Source organism: Pantherophis guttatus, chromosome 4 (genome assembly GCF_059756535.1).
Source record: "Pantherophis guttatus breed Tessera chromosome 4, ASM5975653v1, whole genome shotgun sequence".
Lineage (NCBI taxonomy): Eukaryota > Metazoa > Chordata > Lepidosauria > Squamata > Colubridae > Pantherophis > Pantherophis guttatus.
In genome coordinates, this window is record NC_142066.1 from 58,943,554 (window position 1) to 58,965,906 (window position 22,353).

The following is a 22,353-nucleotide window of genomic DNA, read 5'->3' on the forward strand; positions in this document are numbered from 1 at the left end:
CTGCTGGCTGACCCCAGAGTGGGGTGGGAATGGAGTTTTTGCAACATCCTTCCCCCAGGAGTGGGGAGGGAATGGGGATTTTGCAGTATCCTTCTCCTGCAGTGGGGTGGGAATGGCAATTTTGCAGTATCCTTCCCCTGGATTGAGGTGGGAATGGAGATTTTGCAGTATCCTTCCCCTGCCACGCCCACCAAGCCACACCATCCCCACAGAACTGGTAGTAAAAAATTTGAATTTCACCACTGCTTTATATGTTTCAAAGTATGACGTGCTATATTGAAATTTCCTTGGCTGTAAAAGTTTAGACGGATTCTCTTTAAAGTTTTCATTTTATCTCTCATAGGAATGAAGCAACTATTATCTCAGGGAGGAGGCTGGCTGCACAAGTCTGTGAGGAAATACAAAGAGATATTGAATCATGGCTTACCCTTGGCCACAAGAGACCTCATCTCACTGTTGTTTTAGTAGGCGAAAACCCAGCTAGTCATACTTACGTAAGAAATAAAGTAAAAGCAGCAGCAGCCGTAGGTATGACTTTTTTTATATAAAAAAAAGAGTTTGTACATTGCCAACCCAGGTTGTTTATAATATATACAATATTTTACTTGCGTACAGTTTTTTTTTTTTTTTTTGGAATAATGAGGCTTCAGTGGATGTGGCAGTGATGCAAACCAGGAGAGCCAACACACCTATTCAGGGACAATATTTTCATAAGGTTTGAGTGAGGTAGGACAAGATTAATATCAGCCTTACCAAGAACAACAGACAGGAACCCAGTGGAGCTTATTCTATTTTATTGTAAGGTTACATTAATAGAATCTTGCAAGTCTAAAACTTGTGCCATCTCCTTTGCCACCTGAGAATTGGGAGTGGGGGGGAGGTTTCCTTTCTAAGCCTCTTTTTCTGTCTGTTATCTGTGTCCTAGACAACATTTCTCTGCAGGTCTCCCAAAGTCATTCCTGTGTACCATTACAGTATGGCCTATTTTATTATTTATTAATTTATTAATAAAATTTATAGCCTGCCCATCTTATCTCAAGGTAACTCTGGACTGTTTACAGTAATAAAAAATAAGAACTGTATAAACTAAAATCATAAGTAAGTTAATACAAAAGCCAAGCACTATGGCCCAATTAAAAATGGGGAAGGGAGGAGCAGGAGGTGGATCTGTTGTTAATTGATCAACCACATTAACTTTGATGCTCCCCCATTGAAGCCCCAAGCTAACAAACAGAGACAGGTCTTTAGGCTCTTCTGGAAGGTCACACCGGGGGGAAGATGTTTTACAGGTCAGGTGCAATGGCAGAGAAGCCCCTTCTCCTGGACCCAGCCAGAATAATCAGGCTGACAGGACCTGCAGCATGCTTCCTCTGCCAGCATGGGTGGGACCGGCCAATCCCAGTGGAATTAGATGGTCTCTCAAGTAGCCTGACCCATTTACTGATGTCTAAATTCATGTATTTCTCAAAAGCAGCCAATCAGGATCGCAATGATGTCAACATTTTAAACATGTCATGACATCACAATTCAAGCTGATTCAATTTCACAGGCAGTTTGCAAGGTGTCCTAGGAAAACCATTTCTTTAATTTTCAGTAAATTGGGTTTCACAAAAAAGATTCAACAGTTCCAATTTGCCTACATGTGTCCTAGATAGTTAAGCAGTGTATGCATTTGTTTTACCTGTTTTAGAAGCTTGAGCAAAGATAAATAATAGTGCCATTAAATGTGAAAGTACATAATTTGATTTGTGTAGCAAATTTTGCAAAAGACAAAACGCAAACCATTGTTGCTAAGGATATTTCTTTTGTGGATTGTTTTAGGCATTTGTAGTGAAATAATACTGAGGCCCAAGGAAATTTCTCAAGAAGAACTTTTAGATCTCACTGGCAAATTAAACAAGAATTCAAGAGTCAGTGGCATATTAGTCCAGTTACCTTTGCCAGGTAATGAATTCTGTTTCATATGGAGTCAGAAAATAAAATGACTGAGAATATATGAGAAAAATGCAGTTAAACTAGTACCTCTGTTCTGGTACAAGGGATTTATGAATAATCAATTTCCTTAGGTCATTGTTGTCTTTACTAATATTTATTTTTCTAATGATTTTTTTCTAAATATTTGTTATTTCTATTACAATCCTTAGTCCTTTACAAGCGTAGCTGAAATCTGATTGCCAAATCGCCATATATTTTACCAGTAGGACATCACTGCAGGTGGCAAGAGATCAGTTCTGTGTTTTCCAAAAATGTTCCCAAAATTAGCAGTAGCTCTGGAGAAAGTTCAGCTTTAAATTGCCATGAATGAAGCTGAGAGAATCATAAAGAAGAAAGTCTTCCCAAATAATTTTTATTTAAGGCCATATAGGGCTTTCCTGGCAATAACCAGCACTTTTGGAAAGAAACTGGCAGCCAATGTAAGGTAGTACTCGTAATACAGAAATATTCTGAACTCTTCTCAAGTCCCGGCTTTCGGGATAGATCAAAAAATTGTACCACACAGAGTATATACCAGAGCCTAGAGGTTATCAGTGCTGGTAGCTCTGTTCTAAGATCATCTTCCAGGAAAGGATGCTATTGAAACATTCACTGAACCATTCACTAAATGGCTGTCCTGGCTGTTGCTGCAGCGTGAAAAAAGAATGTATCTCTACTTTCTGCCTTGGGTTTGTACAACCGCATTCGCAATGGGTAGATCTACTATCTCCTGAAATTATGAAATCTCACAAAAAGCACTTTCAGTTTGCCTTGATTCTGTTTCAGCATATTGAATCCTTTATTTCTTTTCTTAAAATATGATTTTATTAAATTTCAGAAGCATGAATAAAAACTAAACAAGCAAGAAAAATAGAAAAGAAAGAACCAGACAAAAATCAAGAAAAAAGTGGGAAGAGAAGAAGAAAGGAAAAAGTAAAGACAAAAAGAATGGCTTCCAACTTTCTTTGGTACAAATGTACATAAAAATCCAACACCTAGTCTAAAATTAACAATTGTCTATATTACTTCTGTAATTCCATATAATTCTAATCATCAAATCCCAAAATCAGATTTTTATTTCTCTCATTTTTTTCGCAAAAAGTCCAAAATTGGCTTCTAAGTACGGTAGAAATAAAACTGCTTTTCTTTTCTTTAATCAAAGCTGTCAATTTTGCCATTCTGCCAGTTTTGCCATCGGTCTAACCATTCATTCTAGATACTGCAAGTACTTCCACCTTCTTGCATATAGTCTTGCTGTGGTTATTGTACATAAAATATTTTTTCATTCCCAATTGCACATAGGTATTTGGAGAGCAACTTCATTATCAGTCATTATCTGGTAGCGGTATAGAAAAATAATTTGAGTGTCATCAGTATATTGGTAACACTCAGCTTAAAATTCCTAATATTTAGCAGTATCATGTAGATATTGAAATGCATAGAATTGGAGGACTGATTTATGTCATGCAATTGTCCATTTCATAGAATCAGGGCTGGAAGGAGACTATTCCATCCTGGACCAATGGCTGGCCAATCTTTTCTTGAGGACCTCCAGTGATGGAGCACTCAAATTGTAAAAGGCAAGCTGCACCATTGATTAATTGTTCTTCGTGTCAGGAAATTTCTTTTTACTTCCGGGTTGGAGGTCTCTTTAACAAGCTTACACCATTTACTTCTTGTCCTGCCTTCAGGTGCTTTGGAGAATAAATTGACCTTCTCTTCTCTGTGATAGTCTCTCAAATACTGGTAAATAGCTTCTATCATTTCACCTCTAATCCTTCTTTTTGTTATTCTAGACCAGGGTTCTGCAACCTTAAACACTCAAAGAGTCATTTGGACACTTTCCCACAGAAAAGAAAACACCAGGAGCCACAAAACCTGGGTGGGCGTGGCCAACTCTACATCACTCACTTCCACCAGTCACATGACTCCTCTGTGTCTCTCTATGTCTCTCTCTCTCCCACTCTCTCTTTATCTCTCTGTCTCTTTTCAGGCTAGGCGAGGAGTGACTGGAAGGGGAGGGCGAGGGACGGGCCCAGCCAGTAGTGATACCACCTAACAGGAAGCCACAGCAGATGGCCCAAAGAGCTGCATGCGGCTCCGGTTGCTGACACCTGGACTAGACATACTAAGTTCCCATAACTGTTCATCATATGGTTTAGTTTCTAGACTCCTGATCATCTTTATTGCTCTTCTTTGCAGTCTTTCTAGGACTCAGCATCTTTTTTGTATCATAGTGATCAGAACTGGATACAGTGTTCCAAGTGTGATCTCACCAGTGCAATATAAACTCATACTATAATTTCATGTGATTTTGATACTATCCCTCTGTTGATGCAGCCAAGGACTGCATTAGCTTTTTTGGCTGCTGTAGCACACTGCTGGCTCATACTTAAGTAAATAGTCCACTAGGATATTAAATCCCTCTCACAATTAGAATTGTTGATCCAGGTACTGCCTGTTCTGTACCTGTGTGTTTGCCTAAGGACAGGACCTTGAGAAACTAATCAAATTTGCAGCCAATACCAAGCTTGAGGGGTTGGGGTGGAGGGGAATTGCCAATGTTTTAGAAGATAAAGATTCAGAAGGATCATGACAGACTTGAGCATTGATACAAATCAAGATGCTTCTGAATCTTTATTTTCCAAAGCATTGGCAATCCCCCTCCCCACTCAGCTTGACTGCAAATTTGATGAGATCCCCTTCTATCTTCTCTTCTAGATCATTTATGAAGATGTTGAAGGTCACTGGGCCCAAGAGAGAACTTTGAAGTGCTCCACTGCATGCTTCCCACCATGTAGATGTAATTTCATTGAGGACTAGGTGCTGGGTGCAGTTGTTCAGCCAACTGCAAATCCATCTGGTGGTGGTACTGTCTATCCCATGTTGTTCTATCCCTCTAAGAAGTAGGATAGAGGTCTTTTTTCATCAAATGTCTCACTGAAATCCAAATAAGCTATATCTGCAGCATTTCCCTGATTCACTAATTTAATCACTTTATCAAAGGAAGCAATGTGGTTTGTCTGGTACAATCTGTTTTTAACAAACATATGTTGGTTTCTAGTGGTCACTTGGTTCATTTTTAGATGCTCACAAATCTGCTGCTTGATTATCTTTTCCACAATTTTCACAGGTATTGATATCAAACTGTACGTCTGTAGTTTCCTGGATCCATTTTTTTTCCATCTTGAAGACTGAAACCATATCAGCTCTTTTCCAATCCTCTGGTAGTTTCCTTGCATGCCAGAGTTCTGAAAGATTCTGTTCAGTGGTTCCATCTGCCAGCTCTTTCAGTACCCTGGGATGTAAATCATCTGGGCCTGGTTATTTAAACTCTTCTAAAGTGAATAGGTTTCTTATCCATTTTCACCAACATTCCTGTTCTGTTTTCTCTCTATGCTGTTTTTGATAGGTTGGGCTATTTTTTTTCTTTTGCATAAAGACAGGTGCAAACAAGGAGTTAAGCAGTTGTACTTTCTCTATGCTCCCTATTACCTTCTTGCAATTTTCTCCCACTAGTGGACCTATCATTTCCTTGACTTTTTTTTTTGTTCCTTTCCCATTGAAAGAATTTTTTTTTCTTATTTTTGACATTTGTTGCAAATCTTCATTCTGAACTTTAACCTTTATGACTCCATTCCTGTAGATTCAGGCTATTTGCTGGTATTCTGTTCTAGTTACCGTACATGTCCCTGTTTCCATTTTTTATACTTTTTTGTCCCTCAGCTTGTGAGAGACCTCTTGTGCGACCATGTTGATCTCATCTGAGTTTTTTTGTTTTTCTTCCTCTGATATTGTTTTTGTTTGGGCCTTTAATATTTCAATTTTTAGAGTTTCTCATGCATCCTGAACTGTTTTTCCTTCTAGGATTGCCATTCATGGATTCCTTCTTAATTTCTCTCTTATTTTATTAAAATCAGACCTCTTAGCATCTAAAACACTGGTCTGACTCTGCCCTTATTATGGTGAATTCTAGTATGAACTCCCTGCCCTAACATCCCTCAAATTTCTACTCCTGTGATCATTTCATCACAATTAGTTAGGATTAAGTCCAGAGAAGCTGATTTTTTGGTCTCCCCTTTGTGGGTGACAAAGTTGTCAGCTAGGCACATCAGGAACCAATTCGATCTCTCATTACTTGCAGAGTTTGTTTCCCAATTGATGTCAGGTAGTTAAAGTCCCCCATTGCTACAATGGACTATTTCCTGCACACGTCAACTAACTGATTAGCAAAGGATTGTTCTATTTTCTCAACCATGTCTGTAGTACATGCCTATGGCAACGTCATTTCTTTTTCCTCTAATATTTACCCAAATACTTTTAAGGTTTTCATCTCTGGTATTCTGTATTTCTGTAGAGGTCTAGTAATTGTTTTCCCCATATGCTGAGTTGGTTCTGCTTCTTTTGAACAATTTATATCCTTCTAGCAATATGTTCCAATCATGGATTCCCTCCCATTAAGTTTCAGTAATAACAATAATATCATACCTACCCTCATATACTCAAACTTCAAGTTCTCCCTATTTGTTACCCAAACTCTGAGCATTAGTATATAGGCACCTGAGCCTTTTATGGCTGACCTTCCATTTGTTTTCTACGTCTCCTATTTTATACCTAAGTTCCCAGTCCTTTTCACCACTCCCTTTCTCATTGTCTGATTGGTTGTCTTGGGGATTATTATTTTTTTTTTTAATTTGATTTATATGCCGCCCTTCTCCAAAGCCTCAGGGCAGCTTACAATGTGCTCAGCAATAGCCTTCATCCTTTTGTATATTTATACAAAGTCAGCTTATTGCCCCCACAAACTGAGTCCTCATTTCACCTACCTTAGAAAGGATGGAAGGCTGAGTCAACCTTGAGCCTTGGCGAGATTCGAACCCTGCAGTAATTGCAGGCAGCTGGTCTTAATAACCAGCTTAATAACAGGGTGCCTTAAACCCCTGTACTACCAAGGCTCTTTTATGCTTAAAGATTGGTCTTCCTCCCCTTCCAGTTTTCTTTAAAGCCGTTTGGATCATCCAAGCCAATTATTTGCCATAACATTTTTCCTGGTTCTTATGGGATGCAGCCCATCTTGCCAGGAGTCCTTCCTATAGGTAATGTAAACTATGGTCCAAAATCCAAAGTTCTTTCATTGGCACCATCTCTTGAGCCAGTGGTTTACTTCTAGAATCCTTCATTCCCTTGTTGGGTGTTGACCTTCCGCTGAAGATGAAAACATTACCTGTGCTTCCAAATGTCTTGCTTTTCTGCCCATAGTCTCTTGAAATTGTTCTCAGGCTCATAATTGCATAATTATGGGGATAATTATTGGTGGGCTTGATTATTATAGTAAGCCTCTCTGTCACATCTTTAATCCTTGCACCTGGGAGACAACACACCACCATTATAGTTTGGCTTACAGATGGTTCTGTTCGTTTGAGTAGTGAGTCATAGATCATTAACCCATCCTTTATTTTGTAGAGGGGTGGTGGTGAGTCTAAGCTGTTTTATTTCCAGTTTTATTTCCAGTCACTGGATCACTTGACAAACACACTTCTCCATGTGTCTGCAAGTTTTCTTCCAGTACGAAATGGCAGGAACAGCCTTTTCAAATTTTTTTAACTTTGAATGACATGCTGCTATTGCCTTTCCTGTTTCTGGATAGTTATTTCTTCTTTGTTGTGTTCGGTTTGGATACAGACTTCTGCTTTTACTAGGAGTTCATTATGTTCACCGATGAGTCTTGGAATGACTGGTTTCAGAGTGGCTAGCCTTATCTATAGATTCTTCAGTTTTTCTTCATGTAATTCAATTAATTTACATTTGATGCAGATGGGCAGGAATACAAAAATATTGGACGTAAATACAGTGCTAGCCTCTTTTTCCATGGCTTTGTTATTCTTCATACAAATGCATCCAATAATACTACAGTTTTTCTTTTGTGACGTTGTTTATAACTCCATAAGAAGCAGGCAAACTGAATCTTTATAAAACAATCTTACAGTAGTGTCCAAAATTGTGGAAACCTTTTGGGAAAAGTGTATTTTCTAAAACTAACTAATAACACTACTTTTTTGTTTGGAGTAGTGCCATAAAATTATAAATCAATGGAAAGATAATTTAATCAAGAATGTAATGCAATAACTTTTATGAAGGATTTGCTATTACTGTAGAATAGCAGTCATAAAGAAAAAAAGTGAAACATGTAGAAAAAACGAGATATACAAAAATTATCACCATGTCAGTTAATACTTAGTTAGGTAACCTTTAGCATGAATTACAGCCTTACAATGTCTTCCCATGGGGTGGGAGTCTTTTAGTTCTGCAGCTATTACAATGTAAAACCAAGATAGAATGTTTGCTTATATTAACTGGGTTTTATTGCTGAGTCGCTTCTGACTAACAAGTTTCTTTAATCGGCTCCATAGATTTTCAATTGAGTTAAGGCCATTCCAGCAGTGGAATATGATTATCTTGAAACTCCAAAAAAAGTGGTTAGCCATCAAACCTCAAAAATACACTTTTCCCAAAAGGTTTTTACAATTTTGGCCACTACTGTATCTGTGTCAAAGAGTTAATTCTGCAACATTGTTTCTGATTTTTAAAAAAAGCTTTTTGATAAAAATTAGTCTTTTGCTCCCTCTTGTGATTGATGTTGAAATTACACTTCAATATAACGAAGCAAACAGCCTTCTGATAAAAATTAGTTTTTTGCCCTAAATCACATAGCCTTCTGTTAAAAATTGATCTTTTTCTCAGATTAGCCTTTTGCTCCCTCTTGTAGTTAATGTTGAAATAATACTTATATAAAATGGAGAAGGGCAAATTAGGTTTCTTCTTTGTCTCCTCTGTTCATAGTTTACAATCCTCAAAAAATTGCAACTTTGCTCTGTAATTAATGTGAACAAAGCCTTGCTTTGTAAGCGTAAACACAGTTTACTTTTCTCAAAAATTTGCAGTCTTACTTTACAGTTAGTGTCTAAAAAATAAAAATAAATAAAATGTAGTCTGAAAATCAGAACCATTCAGTTCATAAGAAGAGAAAATGTATAGGCATAAATTTGCAGTTGGTATAAAACAAGAGGTTGGAAGATAAATCCAACTGCTATAATCCTTGTCTCTTCAGCATAACAAATGGAAGGGTAGATTATAAGTGGAAAAAAGTCTCTTTTTAAATTGCAAAAAACAACTAAGCAACAAAGCAACTCAAGGTGATTTCAATTTAGTATTTGTCGGTTTTTATTGAGGAATTTTTGGGGGGTGGAGGGGAGGAAAGCAAAAAGAGAACAAAGAGAGTCCTGATAGCTACGTGTCTTAGTTGAACTCACCCAAGTAAAACTTTCATTTTCCACAAAGACTTCTCTTCAAGTCCAGTCTTTTCTCCATTCACACCATTTCCTGTGGGTCTTCTGAGCTTGTTTGAGGATGTTGAGGCTTTTAATCCATTCATGCTGCAGGAAGTGCCTAGCGTTCCTGGTACCAGTCCCTCTACAACATCTGAATTGCAACTGTTTCCAAATAACATCTGAAACCTTTCTAAGAAATAGAAATGGAATCACTATAAAGCAGGAACATATATTACCAAACTTCCCAGGTGATCCAGAAGGAAGATGTGATTGTCAGTGGTATCGAAACTTGCTGAAGAACCACTACCAATTCCCCATGCTAATCCTCAGTCATCATCAAGCAAGCCAACCAAGGAAGTCTTAGCTCCATTGCCCTCAATAAGACAATTTGAAATGTTTCAAGATACAATAATCTGTCTAAAAATATCTGTACAGAAACTTATATTCATCTGTCTCCAGAAGATTAAAGACTGATTTGTAGCCAATGGATTTAAAGCAGGCTTCTTAAGAAGAGATCTTATAATTTATCGTTTAAACATTATTTTAAACATTATACTCAGTTAAAAATTTAAATTCATTTTGTCCCTCTTTCCTTCCCCAAATTATAGCTGGTATAGATACTACTTTCAAATATTGATTATACAATTACATTGCACAAACTTATATTAATCGAGTATACACAATTTTTGAAACAAACTGTTCCACTGATTATAAGAACCAATCCTGGTCTTTGTAGTATGTTCTCAACGTAAATATATACATTTGAATGATTGTAATACAGAAAGGAGCCCTTGCAATCTTGCAACATGTTCTAGGCATTAGCAAATTCAAAAAATGGAGAGAAAGATTTCATTGTGCTTAACATTAATTGAAGATGTCATTTTAGTGTTCCAGAATAATAAGGATGGGAAATTGGTCTGAAATTTATTTATTTATTTATTTATTTATTGGTTCGATTTATATGCCGCCCTTCTCCGGAGACTCAGGGCAACTTACAATGCGTTAAGCAATAGCCTTCATACTTTTATTATATACCTGCTTAGAAGGGCTTTTGCCCCCCCCCTCCCCTAAGCGGTGTTCTTTTTTTATATATATACAAGTCAGCTTATTGCCCCCACAATCCGGGTCCTCATTTTACCTACCTCGAAAGGATGGAAGGCTGAGTCAACCTTGAGCCTGGTGAGATTTGAACTTGCAGTAATTGCAGGCAGCTGGTGCTAGTTAACAGCACTTTAGTCTGCTGCGCCACCAAAGCTCTAAATCAGATTTGCGGTGATTTAACACATTTCTAAAAATGAATTTTTTGAGGTCACCTTTATTGGCCCTAGAAGCACAGAATCTTACTATCAATTAACTTATTAGAAATGAGTAATTTGAATTGTGTGTTGTGTTTTTAAGCTAATGCATCCTAAAAATAGAATTCAAAGCACATGATCCATATAAAAAGAAATGTCAAATCATGATAATACCAGTATGTGAGAGGGATCTTGATGTGATCAATACTAGTAACTGTAACAGAGATCTTGGAATCCTAGTGGACAATCACTTAAATATGAGCCAATGATGTGCAGCAGTAGACAAAACGCCAATGCAATCCTAGGCTGTATTAACAGAGGGATAGAATCAGGAACACATGAAATAGTACTACCGCTTTACAAAGCCTTAGTAAGATTACACTTGGAATACTGCATCCAATTTTAGTCATCACAAAATAAAAAAAAATATTGAGACAATGGAAGAGTGCAGAGAAAAGCAACAAGGACGGTTAGGGGGCTAAAGGCTAAAACCTATGAAGAACAGCTGCAGGAATTGGGTGTCTCTAAACTAATGAAAAAAATAACCAGGAGAGATATGATGGCACTGTTCCAATATTTGAAAGGCTACCATAAAGATGAAGTATTTTCCAAGCACCAGAAGGCAAGACAAGATACAATGGATGGAAACTAATCAAGGAGAGAACCAACCTAGAACTAAAGAGAAATGTCCTAATGGTGAGAGCAATTAATCAGTGGAATGGATTGCCTTCAGAAGTTGTGGTGCCCCATCGCTGGAGACTTTTAAGAAGAAACTGGACAGCCACTTGTCTGAAATGGTATAGGTCTCCTGCTCGAGCAGAGGATTGGACTAGAAGACCTCCAAGGCCCCTTCCAACTCTTTTATCCCATTTGACTAGGATGAAGTAGGATTTGTTTCAATAGTCAGCATAGACATATTACTATAAATACAGTACATTGCACCCCTCTTTAGTCCCCTTTCCTGGAGAGATGGGCAAAAAACAACCAGAACAGCACTTTTCCTAACTCAGAATCCCCAATAGAAAGATGACATCTTAAGGGCTTTTAGTTAACAGTGCCACGCAAATCCTATATATATATATATATATTGAAAATTACATTTTTCAAAGAATAACACTAAATTGCTTATACTTTATTAAAGCAGTTTAAAATTGTTTCTCTCTCGGAAGAAGAAACAGAACATTTGCCATGTCTTTTGATTCAGAAATTCTTGTGAATAGAAGAACTTTTTCCTACATACCAGAAAATCAAAGACATCCTCTTTGATGGAGAAAGGAGGAATTTCTAACATGTCCTGTGGAAAAGTTTGACCATTACAGGGGAAATGGCTTCTCGCAGGTGGTATTTTTTTATTGAGTGAAATTAAATGCATATTTTCCACCCATCCCCACTGGATTAAATTAAGATGTGACCAGTCAGTGGAATCAAAATCTGGAGTCCCATTATAGATGCTTAACACTTCATATGAAATTACCTTCTTATATATTTACATTTACCTTTAAAAACTGGTACAATAAATTGAACAAGATAAATAACAACTATTAGGCTAACTGTATTTTAAAGTTAGAACTAAATGTAGAAAAAATTCTTTTTTTCCAGATCACATTGATGAAAGGACGGTATGCAACAGTGTTGCTCCTGAAAAGGATGTGGATGGATTCCATATTTTCAATATTGGGCGATTGTGCCTTGACCAGCCTTCCGTTATACCTGCCACTGCTGCTGCAGTTTGGGAAATAATAAAGAGAACCGGTAACTGAATCAAGTGTTTTAAGGAAATGGGGTTAAATGCATTCTGGAAATTTCTCTGAGAAAAAGAAGTATACGCTTAAACTATAAAATACCAGAGCACCATACTTTCAAATAGTTTCAGTACTAAAATAGGTTTCTTTTAAAATTTGATCACTGTTATCAGGGTTCTGACCAGTGCCCTAATAAAAGCAGGAACCTCAAGCCATCTTTCAAAAAAAAAAAAATTCCAGTTTATTAGGAGCGCCATGTCAGCATGAACCAAGTGAAGCCAGCTCTGACTTCACCCAGTTTGCGCCTTGCCTCTGACCCTGTTTTCCCCTCCCCTCCAAGGTGTGTCACCAGTCACATTCCCCAACAAAGCAGGTTGTAGAAATCACTCCAGCAGTTGTGGATCTCCGTGGAGATGGCCTTGACTTTGGCGGGCTAGGATGTGTTTTGTTTTGACTGAGGTGCGAATTCCTTGGTGCAGCTGTGAGGCACGATTTCCTATCCCCCTGCCTACGGCAACTCAGGAGCAGGTCAGGAAAATTTCGCTAGTTGACACTAATACTATCGTATCTAGACTGCAGTCTTGGAAATTTAAACTCATTCAGAATTGTTAGATATTCCCTGATCATGTTTCTATCAATCTAAAATTTTATTCTTGCCCTTTTATTCTCCTCTTTCTATTGCCTCTTGTTAGAAAAGTCAATATAAGTTGAATAGCTCTTCCTGTTCTCTTTTACTTGTTACTGTTTTCATTGGACAGCCCCAGAGGTGGTATTCAACCGGTTCAGACCAGTTCAGGCAAACAGGTAGCGGAAATTTTAACTGGTTCACTAAACTAGCAAATACCACCTCTGGCTGGCCCTGCCCCCGCCCACCTGGTCGCCGCTCACTCCGCCTGCCTGCTCGCCCCACCCACACCCACCCCGCCCTATATATGTTGCCTTTGCCATGTGGCCCAGTTAATTGCCTTGCCTTGCCTTGCCTCCATGCCTCGCCTACTCTGCTCACCAAAGGTAAGCATGCTACCCGCTCACCATTCACCTTGGCCCGGGTTGGGGAACGCACCATTCCCTGGCTCTGGCCTTCCCCGGCCCACATGCTGCCCGCTTGCCCTCCACCTTGCTCACCTTCGTCTGCACCTTGGTGGGGGTACATGGCGAGGCTTGGTCGCCTTTCGCGAGAAGTCTCCAGCCGTTTCTCTGGCGCAGCAGGCCATTCTCCTGGCCTGGTCTGGCCACGAGCAGCACTGACAAGCAATGGGGTGCGCATGCATGGCCGGTGCAGAGACAGCAGCAACAGGACTTGAGGCCTCTTTTTTTGGCCTGTGGCTTTTGGTAGGTTTTGGCGCAAGAAGCCTCCAACCGCCATTAAACAGTTTATTAAAACAAAACTACCAGTAGTTTGCAGAAGAATACTATTAACTATTAACAATGCAATTAATCAACAGCTTTGATACCGCATGATGATGTTTCTTATGAGCCTGCCAGAAAGCCAGCAGGGTGATTGTTAATCTAACCTGAGGAGGACAGGAGTTGTTCCAAAGAGCAGGAGCCACAGCAAACAAGGCTCTCTTCTTGGGTCCTGTCAGATGATGTTCCTTAATGGCAGGGCTCTTAACATGCCTTTTCTGCCAGACTAACAGAATTGGTAGATTTACGTGGGGAGACAGAATCTCTCAATAACTTGGCCCCTTTAGTTGTTTTATATATCCCCAATAGTCTGCTTGTTTAGAAGGGAATTGTTTTAATGTCTACAAAATATTGTTCACATTTCATCTGGGCTACTTTATAAAGTAAGCCTGAGAGCACTGCACTTGAAAAAGAGAGAAAATGAGTAACCACATTACCCCATATATACTCACAGATAAGCCTGACCATGATTAGATAAACCCAATTTTGGAGATGGCACCTAAAATTCTCAGTATGTGCGTTAATTCTACTTCTATCCTAATATTCTTTTTAACATTTTGAAGTATAAGCAGAGTGTTGATTATCTACAGTATTTCCAATATGACCTGTGTTTCCTGCATGAAACAAAGAATAGGGTTAGATACTGTTATTGAACACTTTCAGTCTTTCTACTAACTTTTAGAAGAAACCATTACAGAAGACAATGAAGCAAGCTACTTTTTTTTAAAAAAAGGGACAGGAGTTCTCTCTGTGTGTGTGTGTGTGTGTGTGTGTGTGTGTGTGTGTGTGTGCGCGTGCAGGTGATTTTTCCCCCCCGGGATTATAGCTTATCTGGAAGCAAGGGAAGATGCTGTTGTATTTATGGGTAGAGAATTTGCTCCAGATAGAAATTTATGGCAGTGAAGTGTTTCTTCTAAGTTCTTCTAGTGAAGTGTTCAGTTTTCTCTTGCACACATGCTTTCTATCTTTCTGATTTTAAATTCCCGAAATAATAATGGAATGGCAGTTCAGTTATATAAATGCTCTTTTGAAAATGAAGACTGAGCAGCAAGTATAGATTAAACTTTCTTGAATTATCCTGGGCATAGTAACACAGCTTATTCTTCTTAGTCCTTTGTTATGGTGTCCATCTTCTCCTTAGTGATCATATTTTGTTTTTTATATAAAGTAAATTTAAAATAATAATTTTAACAATGAACAAAATAAAATTGCAGTTGACTATTGTGGTTATTATTTGTAAATTATTGTCTTCAAAAATTCATATTAAACCTTTTGTAACAATAAAAACTATAAAAACTTAAATCTATCACTCATCATAATTCTGTGGTAAAAAAGGAAATTAATGTGTACTCGGGTCTTTTCTCAATAGGAAACGAAAGATTTAATTTCACAAGCTTCCATATGTTTTTAGTTATTATTGTTTTTTTAAAGGAATACAAACATTTGGAAGAAATGTTGTTGTAGTTGGAAGATCAAAAAACGTTGGAATGCCCATTTCAATGCTTTTACATACTGATGGGGAACATGAAAGGCCTGGAGGTAGGTTGAAGAACATTTTACATTATTCTGTTGGAAATCTTAACAGGGAGAGAAGGGAAAGAGCTATAAAAAAAAGACCTCATTCCTTATTGCATATGCAGTAAAATCAGTTTTACTTAATCGGAAATAAGATTTTCTTTGGGGATAAATTTATTTTGTAAATAAATAAATATCCTGTTGCCACTGCTGATAAGTGATAAGCGTGTAGTGATAGCCTTTTTCTTTTTATCTCTTTTCCAGAATTCTTAAGATTGGAGGGGTGGGATTATATTCTGTTTTGCATTTATCTAAAAGACTAAAAACTTCTTTTATCAATAATATTGCATTAAAAATAACGTGGGAAAACTAATGTTTTTGTTTAGAAATACAAAACTCCATCTTTATGCACTGAACTCTGACTTCTCCACACTGCCTTTTTTACTTATATATGTGACAGGTGATGCTACTGTGACAATAACTCATAGATATACACCAAAAGATCAGCTGATGATCCATACACAGCTTGCGGACATTGTGATAGTTGCTGCAGGTGAGGAGCATTATCAGTTTTTAAAAGTCATTCAATGGAATTAAACATCAGTACTGTGCTGTTTCTGTAATTCGAAATTTAATGTGTTTTGCTAAAACAAAATTAGCTAAGATAATATAAAAATCAACGTAGATTTTAAAGACGTAGTAGTATGCAATTACAATTAATGCAAATTATATTATCTAAAATGGCTGTGGAGCATTCACAGCCAAACTTCAATCTCAATTTACTATTCTTTAGTTTTTCTTGGTTTGCTTTTATTTTGATTTTTTTTTTAAATTGGCAATTTGACAAAACTCTTTTGAAAGAAAAAGCCCTATAAACTACATCAGAAACACAAATCATTGCACACAGTCATGCAACATATCCATGCACCCCAATATATTACTTAATGAGCTAATGTTGGTTGCATGAGAATTAATATTGCCCCCCCCAACTAAATTTCCAGCTTGATTTGTTGACATTTATATAAAGTACCATAATAGTCTTGCATGGACAAATATGCCATTCCCATACTACAGTAGATGATAAAAACAAGTCACAATTGTGCAATTGAGTGAAATTTTTATTTGTTTTTCTAAATCACTAAGTTTTATTTAGATTAAGATACTGTGTTTCTATTACCTTTAAGGAAAAAGAAGCGTATTTCAAAATTAGTATGTTTGTAATCGGCTAGATACACCAATATCTTTATAGAAAAAGGTTATCCTCAGACTTGCTTTTCAATTAATTACGTCTGAGAATTTTTGGCATGCAAATATAATGCAAATGCCAAAATCTACCATTATTCCCCCTCTCTCCTTTCTCCCTGTTCCTGATTTCTCTTTCACAGACCTCTGATTCTCCTGCCTAAATTGCCATTGAAGTAGGGATCAAACAAGAGGATCTGGCTTTGTTTTCAGTTCTGCCAGTCTCAACTTTTGGCATTTGTCTGATGAGAACCATTTGCCTTTTTTAATCTCTGTGGCACTCTTCTACAACTGCTGTTGCTTTCTTCTTTTCAGTTCAAGAATGGAAGTTAGGTATGCTTCCTTCTTGCCTGAAAACACTCTCATTCAGCATATCTGTTATTATTCCTCTCTGTTTTCACTTATGGTACGTGTCATTCAGTCTTCATCTTTGGAAGGCTCCTTCATGCATTCTTAACCAAGAACTGTATTGTATCAGTCTCTTCTGGATTTTTCTTCTTTTTATCATGATGGCTATGAGTCAAGGGTGGGTTCTACTTACCTTTACTACCGGTTCGCAATGGGACCGCATGCACAGAAACTTCCTGATGACGTTCGGGTCGGTGGGTGGAGCCTCCCGCCGGTTTTACTACCGGTTCTTGCAAACTGGTCTGAACCGGGGGCAACCCACCACTGATATGAGTCCTTCCCAGCCTATGGTTCTCCAGTAATGTTGGATCAGAACTTCCAGAGTTCTCTCCCACATGATTATTTTTATTTATGTGTTTATTTATAGAATTCAGGTCTCATTTTCCTTTCTGGTGCTCCAGATAACTTATAGAGTTCATCTCTCACCACTTAAATTTATCTTAAGAACGATCCTGTGAAGAAAATTGAAATGAGAACTAGTCATATTAAGTGGGGAACGTTATTGCTGAGTGGGGAAATTTTAATTTTAGGGCAGATCTATATTTTGTCCTTGCTCCAGTCACTGGTATGGATCATCCTCCAGTTCTTGAGTTCAGAAACTGATACAGTCATCCTCCACCCTCTCCTAGCCCCATCACAACTGGCCCTCCTGCCTGCTGTTTCCAAGCAGCCCAATAACAGCTGCTTTGTACTGAACTGCCAGATTTCTATATGCTGTGGTGGTTGATAGCTGCCATTTTTAAAACAAAGTTATGGTCTATTAAGCCAATGAACTTGCCTCATTCTGTGTTTTCCTATCTCTTATAGAAGCTCATAACTTCATTTAACACTTATGTCTCTCTGTGGGCACCCTTTTTGCTTATATCCAGGCTTGGTGAAGCATGTTCCCCTTGCTTTCTCATTGCTTTCTCACAGTACTGCAAAACCTCCCTTTCTTTTGTTTTTTTTCCCCTAAAAATGTACTGCAATTAGGTACATTGAAATGAAATTTCAATACATGCTATTTTGATTATATGAAGCATGAACCAAAAGTTTTGCTCCTTGGATCCATGGTAGAACATAAAAATGAAGGAACAATCTGTTCCCCTTGCTTTCATTTTTCCAGAACTACAGCGACAATGGAACAGTGGAAGAAAAGAAAGAACAAAAGAAAGGGGTTTAATTACTTTTAACATTAATGAAATATGGGAGAGAGTTGTGAAGGCATGCATGTATGAAAACATCTGGAAAGCAAATTAAAAGAATTAGGACTAGCGAGGAAGGAGTAGTGAGGACTAGTGCATCTGGGAAAGCAAAGTAAAATGAGGACTAGTGCGGAAATCCCTTAATCAGGCACCAAGATATCCACCCACTCTGAGGCCAACCATAGATATTTGCCTTTCCTACATAGATGAAAGTGCTCAAAGAAGGGAAATAGCCAGTCAAAATTTGTAGACCAAACCTGGTCCTGTTGTTAAATCATTGCAGTCCAAACTGGATTGTTTAAAGTCATCTTCAGGAATAGTCAGGTGCTACAGGGGGGACATGATATGTGGAATTGTCTTAATCTAATCAGTCCTAGGTGAACCCTGTTTATTACAAATGTTTGTAATTACAAATGTGCATATCAAATTGTACAAATTGTAAATTGTTTAATATGCTCTTTATGATTCTTTATATTCCATATAAATAGTATACAATATAAATAATTTTTGAATAGAATTCTTTATTGGCCAAGTGTCATTGGACACACAAGGAATTTGTCTTAGGTGTATATGCTCTCAGTGTACATAAGAAGAAGAAAATACATTCATCAAGAATAAAAAGATACAACACTTAGTGATAGTCAAGGTTACTAATAAGCTATCAAATCAAACTACAAATAAAAACAATATAATTGAAAGATACAAGCAACATGATTATAGTAATAAGTGGGAAGAGATAGATACTAGTAAGGAACAGAAGAATAATAGTAATACAGTCTTAGTAAATTATTTGACAGGGTTGTGGGAATTAGTTAAGCACATATGTGCATATATACCATCTCCAACCTGGGTATTTCTAATTAGATGCAGAATTTTCAAAATGTATCTCAGTAAAACTTTTGAACAATCTTTTTAATTTGTGATAAATGGACAGGGTGCCACTATTTTTTTCTGTTCAGGTGCATACAACTGTATTACAGCTATCTGAAGCTAACCATTCTCCATATTTAACCAGCATTACTATTCTCTCGTCATTTAGATCCTATTTCACTTAGTATTATTTAATCAGTTACTCTTTCATATTCAGTACCCAGTTATCTTATCTAGTGTGAGAAATTAATAGTATGACATTTTTGCAAATTATAAATATTTGGAATATGCAGCATTTTTCTGGTTCTTTATAACTATAGTTTTTTTTTTAATTGTGCTTGTAAAACAGAAAAAAAAATATATAGAAGCAGTACTTCTGATAGCATTAGACAGTTCTTTGTTCCAGAAATTATTCTGACAAAAAACTAGTGTAAAGCTTAGATGAATTCTTGAAGTAATTTGATAGCTTTTTTAATTCTCTTTTTAATTTCTTATGTCAGTCTTCTTGCAAATCCTTCCTGACATACACTGCATCCCATGCACATTCCCCAGAACCGCACATACTGTATTTCCTGACTTCCAGTACATGCTCCTCATTGGTGAGATACAGAGGTACATGAGAACTACCATGTCAGTTGGGGAATGTTTGAGGGGTGTGTGAGAGGCATTGTGCAGGTCTAGATAAGTGTGTAAGGGTGCACAAGTGATACCATGCAGATCAGGGAGATTGCATAGGGATGTAGCATGAATTATGTAGGATACAAGAGATGTAGTGTAGTTAGGATTGTGGAAGGTGTGTAAGTGTTAGATAAATAAAATACAGTAATGCAAGAGAAACATTGGTGAAAAATAGTTGTTTCATATGGTTTCTGAAATTTGTCTTGCTTAATTTGTGCACACTGCAATATAAAGTATTGTCATAAATGTATTGTATGTATGTATGTATATAAAATTTATTTATAATATATATAGTATTTCCTGAAAATCACTTTTCTCTGGTTCTGTAAACTTAATTGCATTGATGGTTTCAGGTATTCCAAAGTTAATTACTTCTGATATGATTAAAAGAGGAGCTGCAGTGATTGATGTTGGTATTAACCATATTCATGATCCTGTCACTGGAAAGACAAAGTTAGTAGGAGATGTAGACTTTGAAGGTAAGCCAAATTCCTATGTTCTTAGAAATGCAAAATATTTTTTTTTAAATTAAAGAAATAAATGATCAGTCTTAAGCTTTATTTCCAGAGGATGAAATTAAGCAAATGCTTAACACTAAGTATATAATTAAAATTTGGTTGAAAGTTCTGCCCCTCCCACATCTTTTGTAAGTCTAAACCAGGGGTGCCAGCCACTTTAACTCCCAGAATATCTGAACCAGCATGGATGGCTCAGGAATTCTGGGAGTTGAAGTCCACAAATCATAAAAGGGCCATAGTTCCCCACCCCTGGTCTAAGCCTTCAACCTGTGCATAAAGGTTCCTCTGACTGTTTATGAACATATATAGAATAGAATAGAATAGAATAGAATAGAATAGAATAGAATAGAATAGAATAGAATAGAATAGAGTTGGAAGGGACCTTGGAGATCTTCTAGTCCAATCCCCTGCTTAGGCAGGAAACCCTATACCACTTCAGACAAATGTTACTTAAAATCTTCTTAAAAACTTCCAGTGTTGGAGCATTCACAACTTCTGGAGGCAAGTTGTTCCATTGATTAATTGTTCTAACTGTCAGGAAATTTCTCCTTAGTTCTAAGTTGCTTCTCTCCTTGATTAGTTTCCACCCATTGCTTCTTGTCCTGCCCTCAGGTGCTTTGGAGAATAGCTTGACTCCCTCTTCTTTGTGGCAGCCCATGAGATATTGGAACACTGCCATCATTTCCTTCTTCTCTTGTCCTTCTTTTCATCAAACTAGACATACCCAGTTCCTGCAACCATTCTTCATATGTTTAGCCTCCAGTCTCCTATATTTTACAATTTACTTTGGAATCAAAACAGTGGTTCTATATATTGTCTCCATTAATTACATTTAATTACACAGGTTAATAGTTCTTAATTTAGAAGATTTCTCTTAGATAATCTGATATTTAATGATATACAGGTAGTCCTCAATTTACAACCACAGTTGAGCCCAAAATCTCTGTTGCCAAGTAAGACATTTGTTAAGTGAGTTTTGCTCCATTTTGCAATCTTTCTTGCCATAGTTGTTAAGTGAATCTGGCTTCCCCATTGACTTTGATCCCAGGACACTGCAATCATCATAAATATGAGTCAGTTGCCAAGCATCTGAATTTTGATCATGTGACCATGCTGCAATGGTTGTAAGTGTGAAAAATGGTCATAAGTTACTTTTTTCAGTACTGTTGTAACTTCGAATGGTCACTAAATGAACTGTTGTAAATTGATTACCTGTATAAACTTTATGATGTCCTAGATGCCCAGAGTAGCAGAGAGATGGGCAGTATATACATTTAATAAATAAATAATATAGCTTATGGTTCTCATATATAGTACATAAACATTCTATACTAAGTTACCTGTATTTAGAGGTTATACTCAAAATTTGTAGCTATGAAAATAAAATATATAATTGAAAGTCATTTCTATTAAATTTATTATTTGGGCAAAATAATCCTGAAGTTATTAGTACAGAATGTTAAATGTGCCTTATGATTGCAAAATCTTTAGGTCAAAAACCAAAATAATGCTCTTATTAAACTATTTTTGAGTAATTTTCTGGAATGATAAATCCAATTTGGATCTAAGAATGAAGATCTTCTTGTGCAGAGGATTCTGTTTATTAAGGATGAATTTCATTTCTTTTGGAAGTTGAAAGTACTGATAGAGCAAGACAGTTTCTTAGAACTCTTGAGACAAATGCTCTGAAATTAAATAAGTTGTATTTAGAGAAAAAGGATAATGCAATATAAAATAGATCCTTGAGTACCTAAACATGGTGGGTAGCCATACTTTCTTGGTGTCAGAGAAATGTCTAATTTGGATAACAATCTAATTTGAGCCCAATTACAATGTTATCTGTCAGATCAATTTTTAATGAGATAAATAGAATTACAGGTTGGAGATCTTCCAACCTCTTTGTGACCCTTTTCCCTTCATTATTGCTCTGAGTTCCCCACCCCCACCTTATGAATGTAGTTAAGGAAGCCATGAGAGCTGTTGTTTAAGGATCCAGAAGTTTGGGGAGGGCCCCCCGACTATGTTTATTGTAGGAAGAATAACTCAAGTGATAGAAACTATATTTAAAAAATTGTGTCATTCCATCAATTCTGTTGGTGCCTAATGAAAATGGCAATGGCTGTATTTTTATCCTATACTTCATCAACACTATTGCATTTGTTCTTTTGATTTTTTTTTAAATTTGGATTGGA

The 22,353-nt window shown here is 37.0% G+C and overlaps 1 protein-coding gene across 2 annotated transcripts in view; it reads left to right on the plus strand.

Annotated features, from left to right (window-relative positions):
- Window positions 1–22,353, plus strand: part of MTHFD2L (methylenetetrahydrofolate dehydrogenase (NADP+ dependent) 2 like) — a 36,743-nt gene that overhangs the window by 12,354 nt on the left and 2,036 nt on the right. For both annotated transcript variants that reach the window (XM_034416122.3, XM_087892258.1), the window contains exons 2-7: window positions 344–528; window positions 1,822–1,944; window positions 12,197–12,349; window positions 15,178–15,285; window positions 15,722–15,814; window positions 19,997–20,122. In XM_034416122.3, coding sequence (XP_034272013.1) covers window positions 344–528; window positions 1,822–1,944; window positions 12,197–12,349; window positions 15,178–15,285; window positions 15,722–15,814; window positions 19,997–20,122 — 788 coding nt within the window. The remainder of the gene's footprint in view (window positions 1–343; window positions 529–1,821; window positions 1,945–12,196; window positions 12,350–15,177; window positions 15,286–15,721; window positions 15,815–19,996; window positions 20,123–22,353) is intronic.